Raw genomic sequence first — 24,862 nt, forward strand, 5'->3', positions numbered from 1 at the left:
TCCTTTCACAAGCATCCTATACTCACTGCTTCTGTTTCTTCATCATCTACTTGTCTTTCTTTTGCCATATCCCTCAGGACATTTCTCAGTCCAAGAGGTTACTCATTCACTCCTTATCTCCTTGACATCTAGCTTCAACACTCAATAATAATGATACCCTAATCAGCATAGGAAATACCAGTTATGAAATCCAATGGCCTTTTCTTAATCTTCATCTTTATTGACCTGTTTTGAACGTCCTCTTGTTTTTAAACATGACTCGCCCTTAATCTGTTAGTCATATTTTAAATTTCTCATTCAACCATTACTTCATTGGCATCAACTTTGTATATACATTGTGCCAGGTCTTGGGATATAAATGTCACAAGGCTCAACCCTCAATAAGCTTATCTAGATTAAAGATAATTAAAGCAGGTTCATGAGGCCTTGCTCCAGTAGGACTCACCACCATCTGGACCCTAAGGGCCCCCATGCAGCTCAGTGCCACGGCTCTGTGCTACCCCATGACTGCGGGCATCAGCAAGGCCTACAGGATGAATAATAACGTGAGCCAACAGAGCTATAGCCACTGTTCCTGTGGGCACCTCACCAAGAACAAGCCTCATGATCTGAGAGGTCTGCAGCTTCACTCTTTAGGAGTGGCAAGCCGTGGAGCTGCTCAAGGTCTCTGAGAACAGAGCCTCAAGTTCATCAAGAAAAGGGTGGGGACACACATCCATGCCAAGAAGAAGGGAGAGGAGCTGAGTAATGTCCTGGTAGTCACGAGGAGAGTCGCAGCCAAGGACAGAGCTCCTTCCTCTCTGTGAATAATAAAACTTGTTCAGGAAAAAAAAGGTAATTAGGCAACTACCAAATAGTAAGCATGATTTTATATATAGATATAGAATCATATATAATAGCCATATTATTACCAATTATCTGTTGGTAAGATATAATAACCATATTGTTTGATATATATATATAAAAATCATTCTTGTTATTTGGTAGCTGTATTATTACATGTGTATGTGTGTATACATATATATGTTATATATATATAAGTTTAGAGCAGAGAAGAAGAATGCACACCTAAATTTGCATTAAATTTTAGTGGTTAAGTCTATGGGCTTTATTTTTTGTTTTGTTTCTTTTTTTTAATTTATTTTTTAGTTGAAGGATAATTGCTTTATAGAATTTTGTTGTTTTCTGTCAAACATCAACATGAACCAGCCATCTATGGGCTTTAGAGATCTGAATTTCTCACTTGTTAGTTGTATAACTTTGAGTGAGTTATTCAAAGGACTTTAAGAATTGAATGAATCATTACATAATATTTCATGCTTACTATAGAAGAGCAGAATGCTTTGGTGTTTGAGAAGAGAATGAATTATACAATATAGAGCCCATTATAAAAGATTCTAGAGGAATGCTTGCTTTTAGAAGGTTTAATAAAACTATCGTAAGTAAAAACAAACTATATCCTATTGCTGTCAAAAAAAAAAAAAAAAAGAAAGAAAGCTCCTTAGGGTACATTTGTTACAGTTATCTACTGCTGGAGAACATTATACAATCAATATGTAATCTGCACGGACACACTTTCAAATGAAAAAGCATGCTTTTAGTGAACAAGAAGTACAATTTGCTGTCCTGAGTTGGATAGCATTAGATAGCATATTGGTTAGCCAAGTCACCCATTCCAGACTATGGAAAGAACATGTGCAGACAAAATATAAGCATTTAATAGGTTGGACCTTATGCCAAAATTGGCAAAGCCCCCAAGACGGACTTAATATAGAAAGACAAAAACATACTTCTTTTATTTATTTTAACCAAAACTCTAATTAAAGATCAAATTGCAAATCCAGTTTACTATTAAACTGCTGATGCTGGGAACTAGTCAATTAGGCAGGGACTTTAGCTGAAATGAGGATATCCAAGAATGTATTTTATTTCATACATAAAGCAACCGTTCCATTGCATACTAAGCAGTTTAACTGTAGGCATTTCTTTTGCCTCAAGTGAGCACCTTTATCAACACAAGCCATGAAAAGTGAACCTGAGCAAATGTTAAGGATATGTGTTCTCTATCCACCAGGTGATAAATGCTGTTTCACTCACCAACTCAATCTGCTGTTAGTGTAAAGTGTATTAATAGTGCTTCCTACTATTACACAATAAATTTTGCTTTGATATAGTAGTTAATTTTCCAGTTTCAATTTCTCCCTTCCTCCACCTATTCTGGACTTCCCAGGTGGTGCAGTGGTAAAGAATCCATCTGCTAATGAAGGAGGCGCAGTAGATGCAGGTTTGATCCCTGGGTTGGGAAGACCCCCCTGGAGGAGGAAATGGCAACTCACTCGAATACTCTTGCCTGGAAAATCCCATCGATAGAGGAGTCTGGCGGGCTACAGTCCATGGGGTCACTAAAGAGTCAGACACGACTGAGCACAATCATTCCTTCCCCTACTCTAGGCTGATACGATGCCACATACACTACCTTTTGGGCAGGGTATTGACACATAAAGAAATTTTGAATTTAAATTTTGGTGGCTTCTGACATCAACTAAAGTAATGGCCAAGGAAGTAATTTGTACTCATGGACCCCCTCGTAGGGTTAACCTAAGCATATCTGTACATAAAGTATATTCAAATATATATACCTGAATCTGTATAGATATAGTATAGAACATGCTATCTATATATCTATTTATAGATCTATTTATATCTATGTTTATGTATATATGTGTGTATGCATGTGTTTGTGTGTAGTTTAATAAAATGAGATCATAATGTATGGACTCCTGTATATTCTGAGTTTCAAATAAAACAAGAGCTATAACAACAAGGGAAAAAATTAAAAAAAGAAAAAAAGAGAGAGCTGTTTAACAGAATTTATCCACAGGATTGTCAGGGAAACTAAATAATGGATACAAAGTACTCTGCACAGGGCCTATAAGTTAACTTTCTAACTACTTTTAAATAATGGATACAAAGTATTCTGCACAGGGCCTATAAGTTAACTTTCTAACTACTTTTAAATAATGGATACAAAGTATTCTGCACAGGGCCAAAAGTTAACCACTTTCTAACTACTTATAAAATGCCTCCCACTATTGCTTCTTGGCAACCTTAAAGGAGATACTGCAGTATCACTGAGCAGAGAAAGGCACTCCAGGAAACAGAAAGGAGTGTACAAAGCCATGGCAGTGGGAGGATATGGGTGTGTGAAACAAACTCAATGACTGGACTGAAGAGAACAAAGACGAGAGGCAGGGAAATTATTTAAGGAGTTGAAACAAGAGGTAAGGAGTGCCGGAACTAGAGCAGTGGCAAAGGAGACGGCACAGGGAAAAGAGGTATCTAGAACCGAAATGACAGGAACCGGGAGAAAATTAGAGTGCGGATGAAGGAGGAGAGAGCGAGGGACACTCCAGCCTTCTGATTACATGTTGATGACTCTGAGCCACAAACGTATTTCAGAGAAAGAAGCAGAAGTATTTGGTTTTTAACATGTTTAAGGTAATGTAAGACACAGATAAAGATCATCTACAGCATATCAGATGCACACAGAGAATTCAGAAGTCAACATTCTTTTTTAGAATATCTGGTAAATATAAATACTTATACAGTTGGGTTCTTATAGAATCACACTGGCAATAACAAAGGGATATTAATCAAGAGTAACAGATACTAGTTTTATGAATAACCCAGGAAGTACAGGGTAATTCAAACTGGAATTAAGTGAATTAAGAACAAATTTCATCACTACCTCAGCAGCTTTGCCGTTGTAAAGGCGAAAGTGATTACAGGCCTTAAGATTGAGTGCGATGGTGCTATCAGGAATTTGCTGAAGATAAACAGCCAGAACTTCTTGAGACACGTCATAGTAATCCAGCTTATAGTAACACAGGGCCACATAAACATTGAGGGCAAGGTATTCCCTATTAGATGAAAAAATTAAGGATTAACAATTTAAGTCTACTTCACAAAAATGTTGTCAAACTACAGACATTTTTAATGGCTCAACTGGACAGTAAGGCAAAGAGGACATTTCTTTTTTTAAAGAAAAAGGCAGTATGATCAGTGTAGTCTTTTTCTTTTTGTGTTATAATATTTGAGTGTTTTGATATAAGTAGAGTAAAAAGTGACAACTAGAGGAGAAAGGGAAAAGTTCAACTACTACCTGTTCATGTTAGGAAAAAAACCAACAAAACTAATATAATCAGTAATGAAGTATAAATGCAAATAAGCTGACACCGTACAGAAGATGGACAGACAAGGCAAGTAGGTTTGATGACTGAGAATGGGAACAGGTGGGAGACTATGACAGTAATGCAAAAGGAGGGAGAAGGGAGATGGACGAGATACTTTGGGATACAGAAGAGAGACCAAGTAGTCAGTGATAAAGTTGGAATGCCAGTTCTTTAGAACAGTTTGTTTCTAATTTTGTCAGCAAATTACCTTCAATGTAACTACAACACTGAAATTGATACATCTAGACCATGCATTTTCAACAGGTGTGATATCACCCCCAAAGGAGCGAAAATTGGTTCTTATGGAGAGATGAAAAATATTTATTTTATATATATATACATACATACATATACATACAGTACTTATACATATATCTGTATACAGATATACATATAGTACATAACCAGATATACAATATACCTGTGGTACTGAAACTTAATAGGAGGGCAATTAAGAGGGGGAAAGACAATCTACACAATGAGTCTAGACTATAAGGAGTTCTTAATCTCACCAGATTATTAAATAGACTTGAATACACGGTGATATTAGAACCAAAGGACACTAGGTTCTCAGCCAAACTGGGGTACAGAAGAAAGTAACAAAATGAGAGTTCAAGGAGGCGTAACAGGACACACACCTGTTATCTAGCAGTATTCGCTTGTAAATATCAATAGCTTCTTGGTAGTGAGATCGCATATAGTGGATTGAGGCCAAACTGAGTTGATCTTCTGTGATATCCTGAAGATTCTGATGGAAGTTCATCAATTTCTTCTCATCGTTAAACTAAAATTGTAAGAGAGAAAAAAGACATAAAAATTCATGTTAGAGAATGGTTAGAGAAACCAACACTTATGTAACACAAATTTAACTCCATCCACCCTTCAGCCACTTGCCTCTGTTCTCCCTATTTCTCTTCAGCTCCCAGTCTTCTTTATCTCTCCTTCAGACACAGAATAAAATAGTCTCTAGAGGCAGAGCCTTAGTCTTTAGTTACAACTCATTAACTACTTGACCCCCCCTATTCTTACTTTGTTTCTTTTCTATTTCTTTCTTTATATCTTCTCCCTCCCTTTTTATCTTCTATGTTTCTATCTTTTTTATATGCTGTTTATAAGAGAGACATTTAAAATAGGACATAGAAAAGTAGAGAATGAACAGATATAAAAAGATGTAATAGGCAACCACTAACCAAAGGAGAGCTGATAGAGCTACACAAACATGACAAAGTAGTGTTTACATGAAGAGAGAGTTTTAGAGATAAAGATAGGCATTTCATAATGATAATGATAAATGTTTCCATTTACTAGATGGACATAACAATTCTATATCTGTATGCACTTAATGAGAGTCTGTAAAACATGTAAAGCAAAAATTGAAAGAACTAAACAAAGAGAGATAATTACAGCATGAAAATTTTAAATACACCAAGAACAATTATTTTCAAATACTACCTATAGATAAACTTCCTGTAAAACAGTTTAGCACTATCAGTTAACAGCTTTAAATTTTTATTGTTCATACTCAATAACTCAATAAGTCTATTTCTAGGGTGTTAGAATTACATTTTTATAATTAAAATCGAAACCAATCTTGAAGCCAAATAACTAGGAAATGCTGAATGAATTGTGGCACACACATATGGTGGATTGTTATTTAAAAAGGACGGGTTTGAAGACTAGTGACTCAGGGATACGCTCATAATTTAAAGGTAAGTTGTAGAATACAAAAGTATATATTTAACATAAATCCCATTCTGCAAAACAAATGAACAAAAATACAACTATGCATATAAAAAATAATTATCCCTAAAGGGATATGCCCAAAGGTTGAAATATAGTTAACTTTAAATATGGTAGATGTTTGAACAAACTCCGGGAGATAGTGAAGAAAAGGGAAGCCTGACATGCTGCAGTCCATGGAGTCACAGTCAGATATGACTTAGCGACAGAACAACAACAACAACAATATCTTTTTATTGCATATTTATATTTTGATTACTAGAATGTGTGAATTTTATAATATGAAAAAGTATTCATAAATAATTTGATGATGATGATCAAAATTATTGCTATAAGGCAGGCAATTCAGAAAAGTATGTATTTATTTTCAGGAGTCAGGACAAGCATCTTTGCTTCTGTTTCCTAAGAGACAATAAGATGGTGGAAACAAACTAATCATAAAAGACTACTGCTTAAGAAGAACTAAAACCTAACATCTCTGAATAAATTACCAGGGTAAAAAACATTAATGGGGGAGAAAAATCCTATAAAATTAATACCTGTATTCTACTTGCTCTAAACATATCATTAACAAGAATTTCTACTTAATTCTCTTTCACCCATGCTGGTAACAAGAAAGAAAGAGAAAAATATTTTAAAAACAAAAGCTTTAATTTATGTCAATTAAAAAAGAAAAACAAAATTTTACATTAAAAAAAAAGTGTGAAATAAGCAGAGAAATACCTTGTGAGCCAAGTGGAAGAGGAGGCGGTTTTGAAGTCGGCTTTTTGGAGCTGAGGAAAGAATCCAAGGTGCTTATTAAAGATTTCAATTGTCTATGGCACTTAGTCCCTTGTAGGAGTGACATGAGACTCAGATAAGGATACTCCCAAATCCTTACCCATGGGATCCTGCTATGTCTCTGTATAATATATATTATTTTAGTCTAGTCCTACTGCAGTAGAAGGAACATCATCAAGAACCAGAAGAAAAACACTCTAGGGTTCTGCTCGTGCCCACACTGGTTCCTCCTGACTCTCGTGGTAAAGCACAGCCTGCACTCTTCACAGTGCCCGCAGCAGCCCATCCTGTGTAGTTCACACGCAGAACCAAACACAGGAAGCAAACGTTGTGGTCCTAGCAGTACATGTAGGAATCCAGTGCTGTCAATTCCTTCTGAACTCTTCTTTTCATAGTTACACTGCCATGTTTTCCTAAATGGGGCTTCACAGGTGCCTCAGTGGTAAAGAATCTGCCTGTCATTGCAGGAAACGCAGGTTTGATCCCTGGGTCATGAAGATCCCCTGGAGAAGGGAATGCCAACCCACTCCAGTATCCTTGCCCAGAAAATCCCATAGACAGAGGAGCCCAGCGTGCTACAGTTCATGGGGTCGCAAAAAGTCAGACACAACTGAGAACACTCATATGCATTTCCCTAAATACTAGCCCATTCTCCACAGATCTTCTGGCATGATAATAGTACCATCTAAAAGAGGTAGCCAAGCAAAAAAGTTAACATCTTTTAAATTCCAGATCCGCTTTGTGCTCTTGGAGAATCTTCCTAATTCTGGACACTCAATATTATTAATCTATCTCTTTACAACAAAAAGTCATACTTCAATGTTAAAAAAGAAAAAATATGCATGGAAAGAGAGATAGGTACCTTGATCATCTCACATGCATCTAACTGTTCTACGCACAAAGTCTAGAAACATGAGATAAATAACTCACAGACCATTATAAATGAATTGGGAAAAACTACATCAGTAAATTGAAACAACTTGGGTACAAATCAAGAGATTTTCCATGACCTTGAACTGGAATTCTATCTAAATATGTATGTGCCAGTTAATTCTCTAAGAATTCTACCCTGGAATACACTCATCACTCACATATTTCCTAACAAACATTCTTTTGCCCACTTTCTCTATTTTTCTTTGATTTTAATTTGATTCATACTCTAATTATTCTTAATCTTTCCTCCCATATTTCCATTCTGCCCTACACTTATTTGCAAATTTGAATTCACTTCTCCTAAGATGACTGACTTCATAAAACAAACAAAAGGGAAGAAATCTGGATTCTTCAACCTCAAATCACTAGGCTTCTCATTTCGAAGTAGGGCAAGAAGCGATAAGATCCACATTCATGAGAGCTTGACCAACTATACCCAACTGCTACCAACATCATGAATGTCCCACCACAGGAGGGCCTAAGAAAGGCACCTTGTCTTTTTCTTCTCTCATCCTTCTGCTTTTTGGCTGTAGATTCTGGGGAAGTGAAGTGGGGAGGGTACGGGTAAGGCATACAGAGATTAACTCTGTCTTTAAATATAAAGTTGCTAAGATCCAATATGCTTTGAAGAGTAGAGCTTTTCTTTCTTTTTTTTTTTTTAGCTTTCTAATGTCACTTGATTTTTCCTCGAGAAAGGTATTAAGTTTAAAAATCTCCAAAATGACTCTTAGTATTAGTGGTGAATTTCAGATATTAAAAGGGCTCATTTACCTTTAAATCCAGCTGCTTCAGCTTGTTTATACATTCCAAGAAAAAAGTACGTACAGGCTAGGTTCACCCAGACTTCAGGACTGCAATTTTCGTCTTTTGTTGCATTTTCATATTCCTGAAATATACAATAAGCAATGATCCCATATAGCAGTAAAGCAATCAATGGGCCATTCCTTCTCCTGTCTATGACTTATAGTATAGTTATATTATACTACACGCTGCTGCTAAGTCGCTTCAGTCGTGTCCGACTCTGTGTGACCCCGTAGACTGCAGCCCACCAGGCTCCCCCGTCCCTGGGATTCTCCAGGCAAGAACACTGGAGTGGGTTGCCATTTCCTTCTCCAATGCAGGAAAGTGAAAAGTGAAAGTGAAGTCGCTCGGTCGTGTCTGACTCTTAGCGACCCCACGAACTGCAGCCTACCAGGCTCTTCCGCCCATGGGATTTTCTAGGCAAGAGTACTGGAGTTCTTGATTGGGCAACTTCACATTTAGGAGAATTCTATATACTCCTTAGGGCTTCCCAGGTGGCGCTAGTGGTAAAGAACCTGCCTGCCGACGCAGATGTAATTTCAGTCCCTGGGTCGGGAAGATCCCCTGGAGGATCGCATGGCAACCCACTCCAATATTCTTGCCTGGAGAATCTCATGAACAGAGGAGCCTGGAGGGCTACAGTGCACAGAGTCACAAAGAGTCGGACACGACTGAAGCGACTTACCACGTACACACATGTGCTCCTTATATTCTATACCTGTAATATTAAATACTGCAGTTAGGGCTCAAGCCTACCCATGTGGGACTGTTGCCCATAGAACCCTACACTTGTTTTTTTTCTTTCCCTTTTAATACTGACATGGGCTAACAAACTGCAGAAATGAAAAACAACTAAAATATTTTGTTTTTGCTAACTTAAAAAGATATTAAAAATGCATAGTTTCAGCTAACTTAAAATCCGATACCTTAATATGCTACAAATTTGATTTCATTCTAATTGTTTTCTGGCTTTGTTTACTTGGCTTTACATTTTAAAAATTTGGTCTTTGAGGGTTTTTTTCCTTCCCTTTTAAGGATAGTTTCTGAAATTCACTTTGTCAACTACATTTTCCATATACTCTTTTACTATCAGTGTTTACCACATGCCTATTTTCTTTTTTACTCCATTTGAACTACTCTCTCTTCTCCTAAATCTTTCACAAATACTACCAGCTTCTATTCTGCCCTCTTCACATCTTCACTTTTCCTTCACTGATTTTGTTGCTTTTGTTCATATCAGTTTCTCATTGTGTGATCTTGGATATTTTTCATTTTAGTAGTGCAGGTTTTTAATATCCTTAAATTACATTTTGAGAGTGAGAATATGTAAGAAAGGTCAAAACAATTTCATTTATGAGTTAAAAATCATTGACATAAGGCATCTACAATTTTATGTACAGCCATAATTCTATAGATTGTTAATTACATTGTAGGGTTTACAATGACCAAGAAAAACAACTTTCAAAACTCTATTTTTAAAAATATAAAAAATAAATAATATATTAAAATATTTTAAAATATAAAGATAAAATAATATTTCCTATGTCTAAAATTAACCTTTAAAAAATAACCATGAACTTTTTTTGAGAAAAGAATCATAAAACTTTTAATCAAAAGGGCTTATTTTTCTTCTCCTAAAGGTTTTCTTAAGAAAGACTAATATTAATATATTGAACAATCTCATTAGTATATATCTAAAAGGAAAAAGTAAATAACATTGCTATATATATTTGAACATATATAGAAGATTTCTGAAGCAATACATCAAAAAAGATCCAATGTTTACTCCTGTTAACAAAGAAATAGGATGGAGGAAGGCAGACTGGGTGACTTTTTTCCTTTTTCCTTTGTTCCCCTCTATATTGTTTGAATTTTACCATGAGTATGTATTATTATAATACAAAACTTAAAAACATTTCAGAACCCTACAGTTATTTAAAAAAAAAAAAAAAAAACTTTAAACTAACCTCCAAAGCTCTCTTGTAGTCACCCAGATGAAAAGCACAGTATCCAATCCACAAATTAGTATCCTCTTCTTGTTCCCCAACATGACGTTTGAACTTGATGTTAAAATTTCATGAAAAAAAAAATCATGAATACTTTGAATGGTAAGCCCTTGTTTAAAAAACTATGTTATTAATGAACAATAGGAAATTGCAAATTATGGAAGCAAGATAATCTCAGTTTAATCAAACTATACCTACAGAACTCAGCACAATTAACTACCTTTTCCTCAAATATTTCACAACTGTTTTTGTGTTTATTGACACCCTACTCCAGGAAGTATCTAAGAGTTATCCTCAAAAAATTCTGGGTGATTTATAAAGATCATAAGAACTCTCTGAAATATTTAATGCCAAATAACTGAAGGTTAGAGAAATTAAGCAATGACCTCAAGGCCACACACAGCCAGTAAGTGTGGTGGAAGGGACCACGTAGCCAACTGACTCCAAAGCCCATGTTTTCACCCCCTATCCCATGTTCTACTGCATTTAACTTCACACTTTAAACCTGTCCCATGAGCACACACATATATTTATTCATAGGTTATAACTTTTCACTGAAGACAAGGCATTAAATCATTCTATTACCCTTGAACAGGCTTGCCAGGGCCTATAAGAATTAAAGATTTTAGAAGACCACCTAATCATTTATGTCCATTGTGAAAAAATATTCATGAATTCATCATCCATGAAACAAAAGTCCTGTTTTGGAGGAAAGGTGTGAGATCCTGAAGAAGTCTGAATTACCATGAGCTTTTTTTTTTTCCACTCTATGTGATGATAAGTCAAAAACATAGGTGAAAAAGCAAAAACTAAACAGATCATTGTTGATTTGTAGTGACCTAAATAGAAATGAAATCTAAAAAACAGTGGAAATATGTATGCATATAAGTGATTCACTTTACTGTACAGTAGAAGCTAACAACATTGTAAAGCAACTATACTCTAATAAAAATAAGATAAAATTTTAAAAAACCAATCATTGTTACAAAACTTAAGGTGCCTTGACCAGTACAAGATGAAGATATCTATTGATACTCTGTCTAAATAAAAACTTACTCTTGTAGCTAACTCTATAATATTAGAAATTCTCCTCTCACCTAGAGAAGGAAATGGCAACCCACTCCAGTATACTTGCCTGGAAAACCCAAAGGACAGAGAAGCCTGGTGGGCTACAGTTCATGGGGTCTCAAAGAGTCGGACACGACTGAAGCGACTAAACAATAACAACCTCTCACCAAATACTGTGAATCTGAGTGCAGTGCCTTAAGTCTGAAGAAACTCTTATTTGAGGTCTCCCTGAATCTGCTCCTGGAATTCCCTGGAGCCACAGTGAAAAGAGAGAAGAGAAAAAGAGACTAACAAAAATCACACATGTATCTACCACTCACTCCACTGATTTACAGAGCAGGAGGGCCCTTCCAAGGCAGCTCCCCTGATTTAAAGATAAGAAATCCAACACCAGAAAAGTTTAAGCAATGTGCTCAACACCAGGGGACTAGCAAGAAACACAGGACTTTACATGCAAGACTGAGAAAGATATATAAAGCTGATTAAAACACTTATTGTTGATAGAGTAATACAGCTGTTGTAGTGCTTTAGAGAAATGATTATGGCACAACACAACCAGGCTGTGCCGTCAAAACTCCTCCCCTCTTCGTTCTTTGGTGAGCCCCATTCATTTCTCCTACAACACGTGCTTCCCACAAAGCACGTATCCTTGGACCATCTACATCAGCACTTAGGCTATTTGCCCAAAATACTGGGTTCTTGAGTCTCCCTGGTGGCTTAGATGATAAAGAACCTGCCTGCAACTTGGGAGACCCGGGTTCAATCCCTGGGTAGGGAGGATCCCGTGGAGAAGGGAAAGGCATCCCACTCCAGAATTCTTGCCTGGGAAATCCCATGGACAGAGGAGCCTGGCGGGCTATAGTTCATGGGGTCGAAAAGAGTTAGGCACAAGTGAGAGACTAATACACACACACACAGGGTAGGAGTCCAGAAATGCACATTTAAACAAGTACCACAAGTGACTCTGCTGCTGCTAAGTCGCTTCAGTCGTGTCCGACTCTGTGTAAGCCCATAGACAGCAGCCCACCAGGCTCCCCGGTCCCTGGGATTCTCCAGGCAAGAACACTGGAGTGGGTTGCCATTTCCTTCTCCAATGCATGAAAGTGAAAAGTGAAAGGGAAGTCGCTCAGTCGTGTCTGACTGTTCGTGACCCCATGGACTGCAGCCTACCAGGCTCCTCCGTCCATGGAATTTTCCAGGCTAGAGTACTGGAGTGGGGTGCCATCGCCTTGAGTATTAAAAGTTGAGAACTACTGCCATAGAGATTTGAAATATCTTCTGAAGATAGAGTATTTCACACAATAAGCATGAAACATGGTAGAATTATTTAAATTTGATCAAAATGTTATAACATATTAATAGGAATAAATCATAAACTGGTCAGGGGGTGGAATAGGCAATGTGTGAACTGACACTGTATTAAATGTCCCTCTACATTTTTAGGCTAGATTTGCCATCAGTGGAACTAGACATAATTAAAAGTGTCCCTCAAGAAATAAGTCTATCATGTAAAAAAAGAGAGAGAGAAAGAAGTCTATCTTTTTAGTTCATCTTTAGTCAGGTTTATAGTTAACCTGGAATCTGTGCCTGACTAGATTTACAGGAAGTCCCAGAATGCACCCACCTGTTCCATGCATAGCAACCAGCATTCACCCATGCATTCCTCTATATTCTGGTTATTTACGTCCTAAGAAGCAACTTTCTTTGGACATTACCTCCAACAGGGTAATAGCTCCAGTGAAATCTCTTTGTGAAAGTAGCTCCTCCAGCTTTGGAATCTTCCTACCTTTCTTCTTCCTTTTGTCAGTGTGCGGTGGGTCCCCGCCTACAGCAGGTTTGGCCCTTGAAAGCATCTGTGAAAGAAAAAACAAAGATAGCTGTATGATCCCAATCCCGTGGTCAATTTTAAACTGAGAGTGACGGCTCCCGGATTCATAAGTCAAGTCCTGAACAACGAACCCCTTGTAAGCCTATTTAAACTCTTTCCGTAACACGTATTTTACTAAAAGGTCCGTCACCCGGTGCTTGAGCTGAACGAAACCGCTATTCCCTACTTCTTCATCTCCTCCAACGAGAATGAGGTAAAAGATGCTTTCGCGGAGCTGTTGTCATCTCAGCCTTCCCTTGGTCCACTTCCCATCTCACGCGCAGCTCAGGAGTGGGAAAACGGAGAAACAGGAGGGAAGAAAGCAACGATGTATCTACAGTTGCAGCCCTGTCCCCGGTGGGAACACGGGAGCGGGCACAGACACCTGCCTCCGCTAACACTCCTAGACTTAAACCAGAAGTGTGCTAGGAATCTCCAATCTCCAGTCCCAGGACCTACTCAAACTTATTCCTCACTATTCGACGCCACTAACCATCTTGGCGCCGGTCCTGTGAACACCCTCTGCAGACAGACAACAGAAGGCCTGGCTTCAGCTCGCCTCAGCATCCATGAAGCTCGCTTGGTCTCCACGGCAACCCCGCCAGGGGACTGGTCCTGCCCGGAGTAGCGCTCGCCGGAGAACTGGTGCCCTGCGCATCTTGGTTCCCATAGGCTTATCGCTGCTGCCGGGCGTGAAAGGTTTTCTTTCCGGATGAAGGTGTCTTTCTCTGTTCTGAGAGCGACAGTTTGTCTGTATTTCTATGAGTTCATATTAGGAAAAGCGAATTAAAATGACACGGTTTTTCAAAAACAGGTTTCCCGGGAAAGTCATTTTCAAGGAACCACTTCCGATTTGTTCCGCGTTGGGCTCCAGAGCAGCCTTGGGCGCCGACTGGCGCGTGATCGCGGGTCTCCTGTGCTGTGCGGCTTAGAATCAAATTTCTGCCGGAGCGAGGATGCTGATGTTTGGAGGCGGGAGTTCCCCTGAATACGATTTCTGATTTCCATAGATACATCTCCATTGTGATGTGACATTGTAATTCCTACTTCGAATTTAGAATGGAACCTCTCGTTCGTTAGAAATAGGGAAACACAAGATAAAGTCACAGTGGCCAATGCAGCACCCGTCTTGTTTCTAAAGGTCTGATGTAATATTTTGAATATGTAAATTAAGATAACTAGAGTGAAATAATTAAATTTGTTTTGGCTGTGTGTGGTGTGTGTGTGTGTGTAAGTTTCGTTGTTGTTTGGCTGTGTCACGGAGCTTGTGGGATCTTAGTTACCCAACCAGGGATGGAGCCGGGACCCTCCTGAAGCGAGGAATTCTAATCACTGGTCCATCAGGGAATTCCAGGAAAAATTTTTTAAAGATGTGGAGAAAGGGTTTAAAGATGTGTAAGTTGTAGTAAGTTTAAGTTTAAGTTTTAGTAAGGCTCTTTCTAAGGACTAAAGCCCAAGAGACAGCCACTTAGGCACTCCGAAGCAACCACTCAGTAGAAGTAAGGGGAAAGTTAGTTCATACATTACTTTTGGCTGGGGGATACCTGCAGTCAAGCATGTATCTTGGTACGATTACTGCTAATCGTAAAGAACAGATGTCTCCAGTTAATCTTTTTAGCTTTTCTATGTATGGAGGATTGAAGAATCTAGAGACATTAAAATTCTTCCTGAGATATACTTTTGACTACCTATGAAAGTGAAAGTGTTAGTCACTTGGTCCTGTCTGACTCTTTGCAACCCTATGGACTGTAGCCCAACAGGCTCCTCTGTTCGTGGGATTCTCCAGGCAAGAATAAGCGGAGTGGGTTGCCATGAGTATCTCCAGGGATCTTCCTGACCCAGGGATGAAACCCAGGTCTCCCACATTGCAGGCAGATTCTTTATTGTTTGAGCTACCCAAAGCCTGGGACCTGTCTATATTCATGTGCATCCAAAGCACAGATGCCTCATCCTGTTTTTGCCTTAAATTCCTCCGAGTCCTACTGTCAGTCACGAAATGTGGTGAGTTTACAAATGAACCCTTGTGGAAATGGGTGCTGAGCAATGATCTTTGTCTTAGCAATCCTGATTTTGGGGGGATCTATGCTTGTATGTTGGAGAAGGAAATGGGAACCCACTCCTGTATTCTTGCCTGGGAAATCCCATGGACAGAGGAGCCTGGCAGACTATAGTCCATGAGGTTGCAAAGAGTCGGACATGCTGCTGCTGCTGCTAAGTCGCTTCAGTCGTGTCCGACTCTTTTCGACCCCATAGATGGAAGCCAACCAGGCACCCCCGTCCCTGGGATTCTCCAGGCAAGAACACTGGAGTGGGTTGCCATTTCCTTCTCCAATGCATGAAAGTGAAAAGTGAAAGTGAAGTTGCTCAGCCGTGTCCGACTCTTAGCAACCCCATGGACTGCAGCCTACCAGGCTCTGCTGTCCATGGGATTTTCCAGGCAAGAGTACTGGAGTGGGGTGCCACTGCCTTCTCCGGAGTTGGACATGACTGAGCAACTAAAACACACATATACACACACATGCACACATACATGCTTGTATGTTGACTTTAAAAAGTGCACAACCTAAAAGTTGAGAGTTATGTTTATTCAGGGAAACTTATGAAGGACTATAGCCTGGGAATTAGCCTCTCAGATGGCTCTGAGGAACTGTTCCAAAGAGATAAGCGAGGAGCCAGGATATATAGGGGGTTTTGTTGGAGAACAAAATGTAGTCAAACTTCAAAAGATTACTGTTAAATACAAAAAAAACCCCAACATCTCAAAGACTTCAGTGCTTTTTTATGTATGGGAAAATGGAAGTGACTGGGCTCATTGAAATTATTCCTTTGATATGCATCTTCACTATCTAGGGCCAGTGTCCTCTTTTTCTCCATTCTGAATTCCACTTAAGAGGCACTGTTAGGACAGCTGCAATGACTGTTGGTTTGATGGCAGACAGCACTCTTTACTGAAATAGAAGACAACATTGTTTTGTCCAGAGGTAAGGCTCCTTGTAGCCAGGATTGTAACTGTTGCACCCTACGGACTGTACCTTACAAAAGATAGGGTGTGAACACATAAAGAAAGCTGAGCGCCAAAGAATTGATGCTTTTGAACTGTGGTGTTGAAGAAGACTCTTGAGAGTCCCTTAGACTGCAAGGAGATCCAACCAGTCCATCCTAAAGGAAATCCAACCCTGAATATTCATTGGAAGGACTGATGCTGAAGCTGAAGCTCCAATAATTTGGCCACCTGAAGAACTGACTCATTTGAAAAGACCCTGATGCTGGGAAATATTGAAGGCAGGAGGAGAAGGGGGAAGCAGAGGATATGATGGTTGGATGACATCACTGACTCAATGGACACGAGTTTGAGAAGGCTCTGGGAGTTGGTCATGGACAGGGAAGCCTGGTGTGCTATAGTCCATGGGGCCACAAAGAGTCAGACATGACTGAGCGACTGAACTGACTGAACACATTTGCTGAAGAAGGGTCTCAGTGGAGCATACGTACTAAAGTGGAGACTGCCCATGTCAGAAGCTGCCAGAGTAGAAGGTAACTGCAGAGAAAAGCCAGTGCCACACTGGTTGCCATGCCTACATGCAGAACCTGTGCCTGCCATCTGCATTGAGAATGCCTCTTGTCCCTGATCCCTCTTCAGAGTGGTTCCTTAAATCCTGTATTTTCTTTACTATTGGGTGTGACTAATTTGAATATATTGAGTGCAATAAGCTGAATGATTTGAACTTCTTACACAATTGGCTCATGACATGTTTTATGACTTCTCAATCCCATGATTCTTACTTGGCCTTGTTGCTTTGTCTTACGACACCCACACACAGTAAGAAACTATAATATGTGTTGTTTGGGTGACTTAATTTATCTTACTCCTGAACCTGAAACAGGAGAGAAGGGGGCAGGGCACAACCTTTAAAAGAATGATATAGCCATAGGACATGACAAAGTCTGGTTAGAACCAACTGGATCCAAGATGATGGAACAGTCGACTTCCAGTAGACCTTGGAGCCGCATAATTTCCTCCTTGTAATACGCTGTTGTTGCTGTTTAGTTGCTAAGTTGTGTCCTACTCTAATATTAACATAAGCTAAATGACACACCCACTGGTGCCATGACAGTTCTGAGGCTGAGCATAAAAGGCTAAAAAGTGGGTGGTAGCCCAATTCCAGGAAGTCCCTGTCCCTCCCCCAAAATAATTGAAATAAACCTCCGACTCATTAACCTATGAAATTATGCAACTCATAAAAACTAACCATGCCATATATTGAAGCTCTCTTGCACCTTCTAAGGTGCCCATACTCTGTCTGTGGAGTGTGTTTCTCTCTAAATATATCCACTTCTTCTCCAAATTCTTTGATGATGATGCAAGAACCTCAGATTCACTGGGAACAAATCCAGTAAACACAGCTGCAAGGGTAATCTAAAATCACTAAATCATGGAATATTAGAGCTGGAAGGGACCTTTAAAGGACATCTAGTCCAACCCTCAGAATTAATAGACTAAGGAACTAACATCTGGAGAAGTGAAGTAATTCTCCCAAGTGTATAGACTGTTGTGTTATAGTTGAATTACATTACATACCCCCCTGAATAACTTGCCTATATAAAGACTCAGGTGTACCATAAGCTCACAGAGTGGCCAAGTCGCTTCAGTCGTGTCCAATTCTGTGTGACCCCATAGACAGCAGCCAACCAGGCTCCCACATCCCTGGGATTCTCCAGGCAAGAACACTGGAGTGGGTTGCCATTTCCTTCTCCAATGCATGAAAGTGAAAAGTGAAAGTGAAGTTGCTCAGTCGTGTCCGACTCTTAGCGACCCCCTGGACTTCAGCCTACCAGGCTCCTCCGTCCATGGGATTTTCCAGGCAAGAGTACTGGAGTGGGTTGTCATTTCCTTCTCCAAAGTTCACAGAAGGAAGGTATGATTTCCTAGATTCTTCTTCATCCTCTTTGTGCTCCAGTTCTTGCCCCCCATCCCATTCCCAAACACTTGGAGAGTAAATGAGTGTCTACTTGTCTTCATTCATTGATAAATACAGCTTTGTATACACACAAACGGGGCTTCCCTGGTAACTCAGCTGGTTAAGAATCCACCTGCAATGCAGGAGACCCCAGTTCGATTCCTTGGTCAGGAAGATTCCCCTGGAGAAGGGATAGGCTACCCATTCCAGTATTCATGGGCTTCCCTGGTGGCTCAGATAGTAAAGAATCTGCCTGCAAGGTGGGAGACCTGGATTCGATCCCTGGTTTGGGAAGATCCCCTGGAGGAGGGCTTGGCAACCCACCCCAGTATAGTTGCCTGGAGAATCCCCATGACAGAGGAACCTGGTGGACTATAGTCCATGGTGTCTCAAAGAGTCAGAAACGACTGAGTGACTAAGCATGGCTGCTGCTGCTAAGTCAAGTCAGTTGTTTCTGACTCTGTGGGACCCCACAGATGGCAGCCCACCAGGCTCCTCTGTCCCTGGGATTCTTGAGGCAAGAATACTGGAGTGGGTTGCCATTTCCTTCTCCAGACTAAGCACAGCACATACACACAGACATGGATAAAGACACATCAACAGGCATATGCATAGTTTCCCCTTCTTCCCCCAGCTTTTGGCAACCACTAACCCATCTCTCTCTATGGATTTGCCTATTATGGACATTTCATAAAAATGAAGCCATACAGAGGTCCACATACCATATGTCTAAATACTGAAAAATTTTAAATCATCCTCAGTTCAGTTCAGTTGCTCAGTCGTGTCTGACTCTTTGCGACCCCATGAATCACAGCACGCCAGGCCTCCCTGTCCATCACCAACTCCCAGAGTTCACTCAGACTCATGTCCATTAAGTCAGTGATGCCATCCAGCCATCTCACCCTCTGTCGTCCCCTTCTCCCGCCTTCAATCTTTCCCAGCATCAGGGTCTTTTCAAATGAGTCAACTCTTCGCATGAAGTGGCCAAAGTATTGGAGTTTCAGCTTCAACATCAGTCCTTCCAATGAACATTCAGGACTGATTTCCTTTAAGACAGACTGGTTGGATCTCCTTGCAGTCCAAGGGACTCTCAAGAGTCTTCTCCAACATCACAGTTCAAAAGCATCAATCCTTTGGTGCTCAGCTTTCTTTATAGTCCAAATCTCACACCCATACATGACTACTGGAAAAACCATAGCTTTGATTAGATGGACCTTTGTTGGCAAAGTAATGTCTCTGCTTTTTAATATGCTATCTAGGTTGGTCATAGCTTTTCTTCCAAGGAGCAAGCATCTTTTAATTTCATGGCTGCAGTCACCATCTGCAGTGATTTTGGAGCCCCCATAAATAAAGTCTGACACTGTTTCCACTGTTTCCCCATCTATTTGCCATGAAGTGATGGGACCAGATGCCATGATCTTTGTTTTCTAAATGTTGAGCTTTAAGCCAACTTTTTCACTCTCCTCTTTCACTTTCGTCATGAGGCTCTTTAGTTCTTCACTTTCTGCCATGAGGGTGGTGTCATCTGCATATCTGAGGTTATTAATATTTCTCCTGGCAATCTTGATTCCACTCTGTGCTTCATCCAGCCTGGCATTTCTTATGATGTACTCTGCATATAAGTTAAATAAGCAGGGTGACAATGTACAGCCTTGATGTACTTCTTTCCCAATTTGGAACCAGTCTTTTGTTCCATGTCAGGTTCATGGTCAGTGCTATTATACATGCCTCCATCTTCATATTATTTTTTTATTGGAATATCATTTTCATGTCATAAAATTCACTATTTTTAAGTGTACAATTTAATGGTGTTTTGGTATGTTTGCAAGAATGTACATCACTATTATCTAATTTAGAATATTTTCATTACCTCTGAGAGAAATGCCCCTGTACCCATTAATGGTCACTCTACATTCACTCTTATCTTATGCCCCTGGCAATCATTAATCTATTTTCTGACTCTGTGGACATTTCATATAAATGGAATCATACAGTGTGTGACCCTTTATCTTTGGCTTCTGTCACTTAGAGTAATGTTTTCCAGTCTCAATCATGTCACAGGGCACATTCCTTTTGATAGCTGAATAATATTCCACAGTACGACTATGTCACATTCATTAAAGCACTTAACACAGCAAATGCTTAGGGCCTGGTGGTGTTATCAACATCCCACCCATACCATAGGGTTCAGGGTACCGCTCCAGTCCCATTTTATCCCAAGTGGATTAGTACTCAAGGAAGAGGCCCAAGCTGTGAAAGGTCACCCACACACAGCCTGTTGGGCTGTCACTCTGCCTTGCCCAGTCCTGCCTTGATCTTCCATAGGGTGTTCTTACAAACCATGAGTTCCCAGTTGTCTCTCCCCAGCCACACACAACCTGATAACCTGTTGTTAATCCACTCCCTGTCATCCGCTCTTCACTAATCTGTCCTTTGATTCCTCCTCTGGGTCTGATGATCGCCCCAGATGCCTTCTACAGTTCACATTGCTTTTTGTTTGGGACCTTTGTTACTTTGTGTGTTTGGGTATATTATATTAATTATCCATGGCTGCATAACAATTTCCCCCCAAACTTAATAGCTTAAAGCAATCAATATTCTTATCTCCCATAGTTACTGAGTAGCTCCTGTACTGCTGAGTAACTTAGCTGGGTGGTTCTGGCCCAGTGTTTCCTCAGGTTCAAACCAAGCTGTTAGTTAGGGGCTCTAGTTATTGGACTGCTTGGCTGGAGCTGAAGGGTCCCATTCTATGGGGCTTATCCATATGCCTGGCAAGTTAGTGCTGGCTGTGGACAGGAGGCCTTTGTTCCCTGTCATATGGACCTCTCCAAAGGCTGCTTGAGTGTCCTCATGACATATCAACTGGCTTCCCCATAGCAAGTGATAAGAGTGAATCAGGAAGTCACAATGCTTTTTATGACCACACTCTCATTACTGTCCTACCCCACTGATGAATTATGCAGATGAGTCCTATAGAGTGTGGGAGGGTGCAAATATCAGGAGGTGAGATTCCCTGAGGTCTCTCTGGCTGTCACATCAGGCCCTTGTCTAAACGCCTGTTTCCTGTGCTTTCAAACCAGTGTTAACAACAAGATTTGCAGCCTGAAGTTCCTGATTTTAACACCACCAGAGCAAAGCCTAGAAATTCATTCTCAGAGAAAGAAATGACCCTTCTTACTCTGAAGTCAGCCCTTCCACCTGTTTATGCCAGCTCCATCCCTTCCCAGGTCTTTTCCTCAGAGGGAGCCTTGCTGCTGCAGTTTCAACCTAGGGAAATCCCTTCTGCCTGCTCCCCTCCTCTGCCCTCCCCTGTCTGGCTGACTAATGCCTCCTCTGACTCCTCTAGCTCCTGGAGAACACCTGTTTGCCGTGGACTTTGAACACCACATGTGACTCAATCCTCCAAGGCTTATGTACTTTACATTTCTATGACTTGGCATAGCTGACTCATCACTGCCTTGTGTATGTTTTGCTTCCCTCCCCGATTGGTGGTTCAACTGAATCACGTAGCCTGATTTCTTGCTAACATGTCAGAGCAACTGTAGTTTTGCTCCCTCCCTAGATGTATTTCTTTGAAATTTTCACACTTGCCTCAGGTCTGCCAGTAAAACAACAGCAATAAGTAGGCAAGCAAACAAAAAGTCTCTGTAGGGATTTCCCTGGTGGTCCAGTGGTTAGGAATCTGCCTGCCAATGCAGGGGACACAGGTTTGATCCCTGGTTCAGGGAGATTCCACGTGCCTTGGGGCAACTAAGCCAGCCTATACACCACAGCTTCTGAGTCTGCACACCTAGAGCCTGTGCTCTGCAATGAGAGACGCCCCTGCAATAAGAAGCCCACACACCACAACTACAGAGTATCCCCCACTCACCACAACTAGAGAAAGCCTGTGAGAAGCAATGAAGACTGAGTTCAGTAAAAAAAAAAAAAAATCTCCCTGGCTATGCAAATAATTCCTCTCCTCCCCTCTCCTCTCCTTATCAGTCCTCTAAAATGAGTGATGTATTTTGATTTCTAACCTGACCAGTCTGAGAAATTGCCTCCATCAAGTAAGCTGGAATATAAAACTGTATACAGACTTTATTGACAAAGGAGCACTCTCTCAGGATATAGGATTTAAGGGGGCGCGGTACAAGGAAGCTGTCCCAGGTGGCTCAGATGGTAAAGAATCTGCCCACAATGCAGGAGACCCTGGGTTCGATCCCTGGGTCAGGAAGATCCCCTGGAGTGGGGAATGAGAGTATTCTTGACTGGGAAATCCTATGGCCAGAGGAGCCTGTCAGGTGATAGTCCAGGGGGTCACAACGAGTCAGACATGACTGAGCGATTAACACTTCCACCTCCAAGGAAGCTGTATGAACAGATAGCCCAGATCTCTATATCACTCATTACACTTGCACCAGCAACCACCCCTCCCCCCTGCAACCAGATACACCAGCTTTTCCTATGGCTATATGAGGGGGCTCCCATATAACCAATAAAGAAAGAAGAAAAATTCCAAGCTGGGAGTGCGCATGAGTCACCTCAGCATGTGGGTACCAGCTGAACAGGGAAGGCAGCTACATTAAGTCACACTCAGGGGGGCCCTTGAAAGACGGTGGTGACAGAAATCTCTCCAATAGGAGGAACCCTGAGGTGTGCACCTGGTCATTTGAGTTGCGTGTAAGGATGATGGCCTATGGTTTGAACAAGTGTGGACTCATGGACAGTGATGTGTGGTCTGGCTGGTGGGTGGAGGACCTGAGAGAAAAAGATTGTAAAATCGAGAGACAAGAAGAGCTGGCGTAGAGACTTGTGGATGGACATAAAGGAGTGGGCGCAACATGGGAAGTTGTTCGTATCCCATGTTAAGCCCATTTGTAAATACCTATTCCAAAAGATATGCCAAGTAGACAAAATAACTTGGCCAGCTGACGCAGTAAGGCTTTGTCAGAGCCACTCTCCCACCACTGCTGAATGATGCATACCAAATATAACTACTGCCAATTCTAGATGTCTAATCTGATAGACTGAGGCTATTCTACTCCTTAAGGAAACCCACAGGATACTTGGTGACCAGCTAACTGCACTGTGACCTCTTTTTTCCTGGAAGGGCCAGAGTTTTGCTCTCTCGGGAACAGACACTGATTTCAGGTATGGGGGTTGCCTTTCCTGCCTGCAGGACCTCAGTAGTGCCATTCTCTGGGTGCTTAATCCACAGACATGTAATCCCACATAACACAGTATTTGACCAGAAAACTCTTTCCATCACAGGAAGTAGGAGGGGCCCATGAACATGGGATCTGCAGGTCACATCACTGTGTAAACTCAAAGCAGCTGGGTATGCATGAAATATTGGAATAGCCAGTTAGAGACACAGCGGAAGCTCCATCATGGAGGTGATACACTGCAGTGATTGATGCCAAAAGCTTAGGTGCTGGCACACTGGTGCTGAATCAAGTCTCAGAGACAGCGTTTTGGGTGATGCAGAAAAGGATAGTTTTATTGCTTTGCCAGGCAAAGAGGAATTAATGCCCTCAAGAACAAGTGTCCCAACTTGGGGAAGATAGTGACAAGTTTTCTAGCAATTGTTCACAGAGGGTATGATCAGCTGGTAGACTTTCTTCTGATGAGTTGGTGGTGAGTTAAGTAGCAGTGAGTTCACACTGTCAACCTTCAGGTCTGACTACTCTGGGTCTATATGCTTGTGGGCAGCATACCATCATGAATCATTAACTTCTCCCACCTAGAGGGGGTTTCAGTATTTGCAAAATAGCTCAAAGATATTGTTGTGTGTATCCTTTGATGGGGAAATGGGACTTTGTCCAAGGCTGCTCTTGACTGCTTCTCCTTGGTCTCCCATTCCCTTCCTTCCCTAATTAACAATGGCTTGAATCTGCCCATTGGAGCTCAGGGAAGGTCATGGAGGCTGACTGAAGGCTGTTCCCTATAATCAAAGAAATTGGGGCTTAAAGACCTTGTGCTCAGGATCCCCACAGAGCTCTGCACCATATCATGATGACATTTCCTCCAGGACATCAGAGCAAACCCCTTCGATCAGATAACATAGGATGGTACTGTGTCCACCATAGAAAGAATACTTGTATCTTTCACAATAGGTGGAAGTGTGAGTGACCCCAGTTAGTATCATCCCAGTGACCCACTGGGGAGGAAGAAACTTCCCTCTCCCCTTCTAGGTTCTTCTGGTTGGTCTAATAATTACACTGACATGAGACAAATTCATAAGAAAATTAAGCAACTTGGAGTAACAGGCAAATTTGGCCTTGGAGTACAGAATGAAGCAGGGCAAAGGCTAATAGAGTTTTGCCAAGAGAATGCACTGCTCATAGCAAACATCCTCTTCCAACAACACAAGAAAGACTCTACACATGGACATCATCTGATGGTCAACACCGAAATCAGATTGATTATATTCTTTGCAGCCAAAGATGGAGAAGCTCTATACAGTCAGCAAAAACAAGACTGGGAGCTGACTGT

The 24,862-nt window shown here is 40.9% G+C and overlaps 1 protein-coding gene across 1 annotated transcript in view; it reads right to left on the bottom strand.

Moving 5' to 3' along the window:
* Positions 1 to 14,027, bottom strand: part of IFT56 (intraflagellar transport 56) — a 41,568-nt gene extending 27,541 nt beyond the window's left edge. Inside the window, exons 1-7 of the mRNA XM_086395307.1 lie at positions 13,921 to 14,027; positions 13,276 to 13,413; positions 10,454 to 10,546; positions 8,457 to 8,571; positions 6,696 to 6,745; positions 4,871 to 5,016; positions 3,749 to 3,920 (exon numbers count right to left, since the gene is read on the bottom strand). Of these exons, the coding sequence (XP_086251433.1) occupies positions 3,749 to 3,920; positions 4,871 to 5,016; positions 6,696 to 6,745; positions 8,457 to 8,571; positions 10,454 to 10,546; positions 13,276 to 13,413; positions 13,921 to 13,923 (717 nt within the window). The 5' untranslated portion in view covers positions 13,924 to 14,027. The remainder of the gene's footprint in view (positions 1 to 3,748; positions 3,921 to 4,870; positions 5,017 to 6,695; positions 6,746 to 8,456; positions 8,572 to 10,453; positions 10,547 to 13,275; positions 13,414 to 13,920) is intronic.
* Between the last annotated feature and the right edge of the window lie 10,835 nt (positions 14,028 to 24,862).

This window comes from Bos grunniens, chromosome 4 (assembly GCF_055505025.1).
Source record: "Bos grunniens cultivar Pamir isolate PY7600 chromosome 4, Bosgru_T2T1.0, whole genome shotgun sequence".
Classification (NCBI taxonomy): domain Eukaryota; kingdom Metazoa; phylum Chordata; class Mammalia; order Artiodactyla; family Bovidae; genus Bos; species Bos grunniens.